The sequence below is a fragment of the Etheostoma cragini genome, chromosome 5 (genome assembly GCF_013103735.1).
Source record: "Etheostoma cragini isolate CJK2018 chromosome 5, CSU_Ecrag_1.0, whole genome shotgun sequence".
NCBI lineage: Eukaryota > Metazoa > Chordata > Actinopteri > Perciformes > Percidae > Etheostoma > Etheostoma cragini.
The window spans coordinates 27,886,745-27,895,703 of NC_048411.1; the positions used below are offsets into that span (position 1 = coordinate 27,886,745).

An 8,959-nucleotide genomic window follows, 5' to 3' on the forward strand; every position below is an offset into this window, starting at 1 on the left:
TATAAGCATCAGATATCAGCATCAGGAATCTTATTTCAAGTTTTCATCTTAAAGTTCATACGAGGGACCGGTTTGTCAGCCGCTGTAGAAGGTGCTTTCTTAAACCTCCCCGTCTCAAACACATCACACAACTAAAGTCTACTTCATGCCAAAAATACTGCATAGATAACCATGGAAATAAAATTAAAAACAACAAGGTGTGGAATATTATGTAAAAAGAAAAATTAATAGTTAAATACTACTATATGTACAGTGGTTTTTGAACTTATTTGTTGTGCTGGTGCACTTTAACCACGTGCATGATTATAAGCACTTTATGTTTTTCAAATCATTTAACTGTGTGCATAAACATAAATACTAATACTTCATTTTTAGTTCAGTAACAGAGTGGCAGAGAACCAGAAACCGTCCTTTAGTTAGTTTCATTTAGAAAACACGTTTTAGTTTAACAGACCAGTGAACTCTGTGTAATCTGACATTAAACTAAATGTGACAACAACAAAAAATGTATATAGAGTAGCATTATGGGAATGTGAGGTTTCTGCAGGATGCAGATTAATACACAAACACACTTCCTTCAGTCGGTCAACATAAACAATTGCTTCAAAATCATTAAACACACAAGTCCTTCTCATTCACGCTGGAAGGATTCCAGTCTCTGATTAACGCCATCAAATACATGAGAACATGATCTTTATCACAGTTTCTGTTTTTGTTTTTCAGTCCTTCATTGGTAGAAAAACCATCAAAAGTCAAAAGCCAGAGGCAAAAAACATTAGAAACTGAATGATTACAAGTGTGAGGAAATGACTGCTCAAAAATTAAACTGGTCACTGGAGGGTTAAAGATCAAACTTAAATATGGGAATGGTAGTTTGAGAAAATAAAATAATCTGAACTCAGTCTGTTCAGGTGACTCAAACTCCATCCACTGATGAAAGAAGCCATGAGATACCGTTTAAAGCTCCAGAAAAAGGTGCTCAATGGACATTGAGTAAAGGTTAAGTATGTTTGGAAAAAATAATAGACATAATGGAACATTTTACTAACTAATTGGGTATCTAACCAATTGTGCTTGGGGTAGAATTGTGAACTAGGGATTATGGGTGAAAAAAGAAAACAGATGTTAACTTTTTTTCACCCAGAGTCAGACAGACTTATTTTTGTCTTTGTCTGAAAGTCATTTTTACCCTTATACCATGAAGTAACGCAAGAAGACTCCTGTAATTAAGGGGGTAAACTGGCAGGATGACAGATGTGTAAACAAGTCCAGATCCACTCGTAATCAGCTGGTATGACCTAGAATAAAGCTAAGGCAGCTTTTCGGCCACTGTGGTTTTGGACCAAACAATCTAGAGCTGAAGATACAACTTTAGTCCAATCTTGAGTGACAAAATCGCACTTTTGATTTGGTCATCTAAGTCCAAAGTGTTTGGTGTTTTTCGTATACTGTTGTGATTTACTGTCATTTTAACCCTTTGAACCTTTGGCTATGGCGTAGTTACTTGATGTCATGAATGATTTCTTTCAGGATACATTAACCCACTTGGAAATGCCATAATTAATGTTATCCTAGAACATGTATTCATCATCTAGTGTAAAAGATGATAATGTTATGGGATTAATGTGTTTAGAGTTTTGGAAATGCAGTTCCCATGATACTTTGGGTAATGTAAACAGGGTGTATGACGTTGCCATGGAATCAGTGACTTAGCTGTGGAAAACATCTTAACCCTGTTTATAGCCTGTGTTTGTTTACATTTCAGGTGTTTTAAAAATAATATTTCTGAGTGGATTTTTATGCAATACCTCTGCTACCATTAGAATATAAATTGATCATGTTGGTTGCCTCTTACTGTTTGCTTTATCGGTCTGTTATGTGCTCTCTGCCTTCAGCAGGCATTCGTTGGTTAAACGTTACTGGTTTTGCTCTTGCTCTTAGCCCCCCCTCCTCCGCCTGGGCTGCTTTTACTCTCAGACTTCCTGCCAGGTGAGTTCTGATAGGTGGAGCCTGACTGACCACCACTGTTGTTGTTGTGGTTTGTGTTGCCGCTCAGCGTTTCCATGATGGAGCGGAACGCCCCGAACGGCCGCTTGCTTTCAGAGCTTCCCACTGGAGTCCTCTCCTTCCCATGATGCCCTTTGGTCTGCTCTGCCTCCTGAGTGGAGCTCTTGTGGACCTGCTCGTCGAAGGTGACCCTCAGCTTGAGATTTTGGGACGTCTTCCTGCGAGACGAGGGCGACTTCAGGGCGCTCTTGGGGCTGGTGGCAGCTTTCTGGCCGTTGGCGGCGTCTTGGTCGCCGGAAGCATCTGGTGTTTTACCGTCTGCCGCCTCGGGGTCGCTGGAGGTGGGGGAGGGGTTAATACCGACGCTGTCCGCCGACTTTGACCCGCTGAGAGAAAACGCCAGCTTTCTCTCAGCTATGCATGAGGAGGAAGAGGAGGAAGGGAGGTGCTTCCTCATCACCAGGTTAAGGTGGTTTGACACTGGCTCCTCCTCTGTGATTGGCAAATGGGACGGCCTATCGGGTCGCAGTGTATTTGAGGCAGAAGCTCCTTGACTTTTACCCTCCTCTGGCGGATAACCGTCCGAATCGGATTCACTCAGAGAGCGCTGCATAATCTGTTTGAGTCTCGCTAGTTTGAGCTCTCTCCTCTCCACCAGCCCGATCCTCCGGGTCCCAGGGGCCCCGGGGCCACCCGCCGGGGGAAGCCTCTCCCTGGGACACAGGGTGTCCGACATGTCCTTCCCCAGCAGCTGCCGCAACAATGGGTCTGGACCCACCCCTCCCTGACGTACCAACCAACCGTCACTTGGAGTCCCCTCTGCTGTCAACATCATCTCTGGCCACGCCTCCACTGGGGGCTGATGGGAACTGGAGTCCAGAGAGGGAGAAGAAATAATCCTTTACTTTTACATTCTATAGTTGTGTATGTCAATGATTCCTTTAATTATTATTATGACTACTACTACTAAAAACCAACACCCTCAATAATGCCACTTCTACTTCCATTCCTACATACCACAATTTCTAATAGTAGTACTTGCTTTTCTACAACTTTTACCACAACTTTTACCACTACAGCAACTAGTTTTACTGCTAAACCTGCTGCGGCTACCACTTGTATAACTACTACAACTGATCTTGCTATATTATGACATCTGCTACTTTCACCAATACAGTGAAAACACATGGGCTCTGGTTAATTAAGTAACTCATTTTAGCTCTGAAATAGCATTTTCTGCAGTTAACAGTTTTCTTTTGAATCAAATAATTAAATCTAAAACTGCAATATTGTAATAAATAATACAGAGTAGACCTGAGGTTTTCCACCTGCCCAAACCCTGAGAGCTGCTTCCGGTGGCGTTTATTAAGCCATCTCTTCTCATCGGAAAACTGCTTTAGTGTAAATGCTGCGATCACTTGCTTTCACTGCTTGGCGCCGTCGCCAACACTGCTCCTATCTGTGGCTCTGAGTTAAAGTTCTTCTAGGTGCAGGTTACCATCATCAATCCCCAATCTCTGCTGTAAGGACTTTTTTTATCTTTGTGGGGAGTTACAACTGTTTCCCAGACTCACTCCCTCCACTCTCACACCATGACTTCAAGTCTTGTTCTGTTGTTTTGGAGCCACCACAATAGATGAGAAGAAACTAACCATGGTTTTAAAATATCTACATTCCCAACAGTGTAAAATAATGGGGTGTAAGAAGCAATGAGAGAGACACTGTTTCTGTGTGAGCGTATACAGTTGTGTTCAAAATAATAGCAGTCTAACATCACTAACCAAATAAATCATATTTTTGGGTAGAAGGGATATTTCTACATGTCAAATAATTTGTGTTAGTGTTGTAGAGTCATAGAAAACCAACAAACCCAACAGTCATGACATGCATGTTAATCATTCTGTGTAAGTGAATCTGTAATTAAAAATAGTAGCAGTGTTGTGTTCAATTAGTGAGGTGACTGATTCTGTGAAGACAAAGGTGTCAATTATGGCCCATATTTAAGTAAGGAAGGAAGGAAATGTTGCGCATGCTGTTTATAGTGCATTTCACATTGAAAATTATAAGCTGCTCAGCCAGAATGATTTCAAATGCCTTGAAATGGCATCCAAACGTGGGAAAAAATTGTCATCTACCATTCAAATGGATCAAAGAATAGCCAAAATAGAAAAGGCTTAACCAATGGTTAGCTTCAGGAAAATCAAAGAAGACTTAAAGTTACCTGTGAGTACTGTTAGGATCAGAAGAAGTCTACGTAAAGCAAAACTATCAGCTAGAAGCCCCTGCAAAATCTCATTGCTGAAAAAAAAGACATGTACTGAATAGGTTGAAATTTGCCAAAGGATACATTGACTGCCCAAAGGAGAAATAGCGCAACAGTCTGTGGACTGATGAGAGCTAAATTGTCCTTTTTGGTTCTAAGGGCCGTTTGTCCAATGACCCCCATGCACTGAATTAAAGCCACAATACACTGTGAAGACAGTTAAGCATGGTGGTGCAAAAATCATTTTATGGGGATGTTTCTCATACTGTAGTGTTGGTCCTATTTATCAAATACCAGGGATCATGGATCAGTTTCAATACATCAAAATACTTGTTGCCTTATGCTAAAGAGAGGAATGCCTTTGAAATGGGTCTTTCAACAAGACAATGACCCAAAACACACCAGTAAGCGAGCAAAGTCTTGGTTCCAGATGAGCAAGATTGATGACCTGGAGTGGCGAGCCCAACCCCCGGACCTCAATCCCGTAGAACACTTGTCGGGTGACATCAAAAATGCTGTTTCTGAGGCAAAACGCAGTCCTGCAGAGGAATTGTGGAATATAGTTCAATCCTCCTGTGCTGGAATACCTGTTCACAGGTGCCAGTAGTTGGTTGATTCCATGCAACACAGATGTGAAGCAGTTCTCAGAATTAATGGTTATTTAACTACAAATTACTGCAGTGATTCAAAGTAAAGCAAACCCTTAAGACATTTTTCAGTTCATACAGTAAATATTTGAGTTTGTAAAGAAAAATGCAAATACTGCAAATTTTGAATTGATTTGATTTGGAATTGAATGTGCAGTATTCCCAATGCAGTGATATTATGGAACTAAAAGTTATTCTAAGGATTTTGAGTATTTATCACTTTTTAAAAACACGGTGCTATTATTCTGAACACAACTGTGTGTGTGTGTGTGTTTGTGTTACCTGGGTGATCTGGAAGGTGTCCCTTCTGTGGGGTCCATCAGTCTCTGCAGTTGTTTCTGTAAAGTATTCCTCTCTGTTGCCTGTCTGCATGAGAAAACACACACACACACACACACACACACACACACACACACACACACACACACGATGTAGTTAGGGGTGATTCCAGAGCGGGCCTTAAAAGTGATGAGTGATTGTGTACACTCTGTATCACTCACACGCGTAGAGAGAGTTACAATAGTCTAAAGCAGAGATCTTCAACAGAGAGTCTGTGACCCCTAGGGGTCCCCAGAGCGAGAACAGGGCCAAATCATGCAGCCCGATTATTTACAAAAATTTAACAGTATACAGTATATGTGAATCAAATGTATTTATAGCAAAATATTTTAAAAATATTTACAAAAATTATAGACCTAACAGATTTCAAAAAATGCAACTGATAGGGCACCTGTAAAGAGTCAATCATTCATTATTATTTCCTCTCCGAGCCCAGTTTAATATGCAACTCAATGGTATACAAAATAGGCAGTAGGGGGTCCCTGCTTGGTCGCTTTTCCAGCTTAGGGGTCCCTGGCCTAAAAAACGTTAAAGACCCCTAAACTCTAAACAAGGGTATATTTAAGCATGTGTGACAGTGTCTAGATTTCTACTAAAGGATCTGCCAACACCTGAGCACTCTTAAGCCCATTGCACACATCTAGAATAGTCAATAGCAGTAACTGAGAAACTAGAAAAAATTCAACACAGCAACTGTAACTGAAACCAACAGTACAAACCCTGTAACTTACTCATTGAGCTGTTTGGTGAGTTTAACAACCTGGGAGGCCAACGACATGCAGGTTTCCACGACGACCAGGTACCGAGCGCAGGTGGTGTGTCCCTGCCGCTCAGCACTCTGGGAAGGCCGCTCCCCCTGCTGGTTCTGGACCGTTACGTTGGAGCCGTACTCCACCAGAGTCTGGACACAGACACAGAGCCTTAAATATGGTTGGGTATCGTTTTATGTTTTTTTTCGATACCGGTGCAAAATCGATTTAACTTTTAAAACGGTGCTTGAACCTAAATATACATAAAGTATTTATAATGTATATAATATAAAATATGAAAAAGGAGCACAAAACAATTAATAATGTAATAACAATAACTCATAACAATGACTTATTTCACCTAAAAACAAGCACCGGATGGGAAAAGGGTATTTTACAATAACTTGAAATGCACCACAAGGCTGGCGAGTTTCAAGTCAATACTTGAAATTAGAAACATTTTTTATTCCAGTTTCCGCTCTTTTCATTACTACTCCTATTGATACTGTCTTTAGCTTTCCCCACAGCACAGATCTACTCAGCTTTGCTGAGAAAAAGCAGCTATTTGATCAAAAACAGATAATTAACTATCAGTATTTTGATTGTCAGCCCGGCTAGCCAATAGGAAGCAGACAAGACTGATAACATCCGCCTCTCCTCAAGCAGGGTGAATAATAATAAAAAACACTTCCACTGCAGGAACATGCACCTCACATTGTATAAGAAATTTTCTAAATATATGGGCTTAAATGTTGACATTTTCATTGTTTAAATATTGTAATAATAAAATGTTGCTTTGAATCATATTCTGTATTACTGAGCTATAGGTTATGTTAAAGTTAAATGATGGAGTGGATGTTAAATTATCTAATAAAACCACATGACCAACCGCAGTTGTCTGAGAGAAAAGAGTGATAGTTACTTAGGTACTGGTAATTGTTACTTTCCAGCAGTACACACCTGTATACAGGTGAGGTGTCCGTACTGAGCCGCCACGTGGACAGCAGTGTTTCCGTTCTGGTCGATTTCGTCCAGAGAGATCGCCTGTTCCTGCATGAACTGAAGCAACCACAACAAGACCTTCTCCTGGAGAGGCAGATGGAGAGAGGAGACAAAAATAAAGAGAGTTTTTTACCCTTATGTCAACCAAACACACTTTAATCTTTCCCAACAAACAAACAAACACACACACACACACACACACACACACATCTCCCTTTAACACTCCTGGTCTAAATTGTGTCTTTTCTTCTTTTAATTAGCATTTCCCACATCTAGCTTAAACCTTAAAAGGTCCTATAGCATGAAAAGTTCACTGTAAGAGGCTTTTTAACATTAATATGCGTTCCCCCAGCCTGCCTATGGTCCTCCAGTGGCTAGAAAAAGGTATAGGTGTAAACCGAGCCCTGGGTATCCTGCTCTGCCTTTGAGAAAGAGAGCTCTGATGGGCCGATCTGGAACCTTGCCCCTTACGAGGTCATAAGGGGGCAAGGTTACCTCCCCTTTCTAGAGGGCCACACCCCCAGCCTCTACCTTGCCCCCCCCCCTCTCCTCCTCAATAGCTACACACTCAGAAATGGCACATACTAAAAAAAGTTCATTATGGGACTGGCTCTAGTGGATGTAATTCTGTACCAAGGCTGAATTTTGGGAAAGAGACTTCAGATACAGTATTAGGAGACCACTAAGGCCTATCCAAGCATTCAAAGAGCACCGTGTCATGGGCCCTTTAAACACAACGTAGTTGCAGAGTGATAAAATTGCAGGAATACTTAGCGTGGGGAATGAAATGGAAATGTTGTCAAGAGGGTTGTGCTTTGTCGTCACTTAAATTAAAAGGTTTATCCTCTGTACGCTGGCCTTTAAAGACATCTCAGGGTGCTTTCACACCTGTTCCCCTTATGTGGTCCGGTCAAACATGAAGTCATAGGACTGACAGGTTACCGACCTGATTGGATAGTTTTTGTGAAGTCATTCTGCATCGTTACCAACCTGACAAAGCCGGATGGTTTGTAACACAGCACCACCTGGGAAGCCTTCATTGGAAACTGTTTGGAAAAGTATATTTTAATGTGAAGTTGTTTCTTTATGTTACCTGTCCATAGCGGGCAGCGTAGTGGATCAGACTGGGATGTTCTCTGGTGCAGCTCAGCTCTGCGATGGCCTCCGTTTCACTCACCATCCACCTCACGCACTCTAGATGACCGTTCTGCAACACACACAAACAAAGAGACACACACAAACGTTTCAGTAAGGACCAGGTGGTTTTAAATCCGTCAACCCATTAATCTCAGTGAATAAAATTGAGGCTTGTTGATAAGAGCCAATCAGGACTCTGCCTGGCTTGTCTCTGGATAACACACTTCCTTTCTGGCAGCCAATCAAGAGCCTGGTTTCCTCAAAAGGGAAAACAAAACAGGACTTTCGCACTAGTTAGTGTTCATTCTAGGGACTCATTTTATAACATCCTGCAGCGGGCCAACAAGGCCAGTGTTAGACCTTTTTTTTATCCAAAACCTCCATCTTAACATTGATGGACCTGTTGCCCTCAGTGACCAGCTGCCAACAGCCAATCAAATGTCTGCATGTCCTTGTTAGCTTGTAGTGTTGATGTTTTCTTAGTTTTTTTTAATATTTTTACCTGCAGGCGCAAAACTGAGGATTTATGCATGTTTTCTGCATTTTAAGCTGTAAAATGAGCAAATGTATTTACATCAGGTAAAGGTAAGGTGTTATTATTTTATTTCATTTGTTATTTTTCCCCCACACACAGGAAAAATGATTAAGAGTCATCCAAACCAAGAACCATAACAATGTGAACAGGGGAAGACAGAGGGCATGACAGGCCGCCAAGGACCGATTTGATCGAAAGACCCCTATCCATCCATCCATCTTCGACTGCTTATCCGGTATCGGGTCGCGGGGGCAGCAGCTCCAGCAGGGGACCCCAAACT

The 8,959-nt window shown here is 41.5% G+C and overlaps 1 protein-coding gene and 1 long non-coding RNA gene across 3 annotated transcripts in view; one reads left to right on the plus strand and one right to left on the minus strand.

Annotated features, from left to right (window-relative positions):
• Positions 1-272: 272 nt before the first annotated feature.
• sncaip (synuclein, alpha interacting protein) overlaps positions 273-8,959 on the minus strand; it is a 20,122-nt gene continuing 11,435 nt past the window's right edge. For both annotated transcript variants that reach the window (XM_034871165.1, XM_034871164.1), the window contains exons 8-12: positions 8,101-8,214; positions 6,966-7,091; positions 5,988-6,157; positions 5,200-5,283; positions 273-2,876 (exon numbers count right to left, since the gene is read on the minus strand). In XM_034871165.1, coding sequence (XP_034727056.1) covers positions 1,910-2,876; positions 5,200-5,283; positions 5,988-6,157; positions 6,966-7,091; positions 8,101-8,214 — 1,461 coding nt within the window. In that variant the 3' untranslated portion in view covers positions 273-1,909. The remainder of the gene's footprint in view (positions 2,877-5,199; positions 5,284-5,987; positions 6,158-6,965; positions 7,092-8,100; positions 8,215-8,959) is intronic.
• LOC117944435 overlaps positions 7,618-8,959 on the plus strand; it is a 10,059-nt gene continuing 8,717 nt past the window's right edge. Inside the window, exon 1 of the long non-coding RNA XR_004656576.1 lies at positions 7,618-7,745. This is a non-coding gene — a long non-coding RNA (uncharacterized LOC117944435). The remainder of the gene's footprint in view (positions 7,746-8,959) is intronic.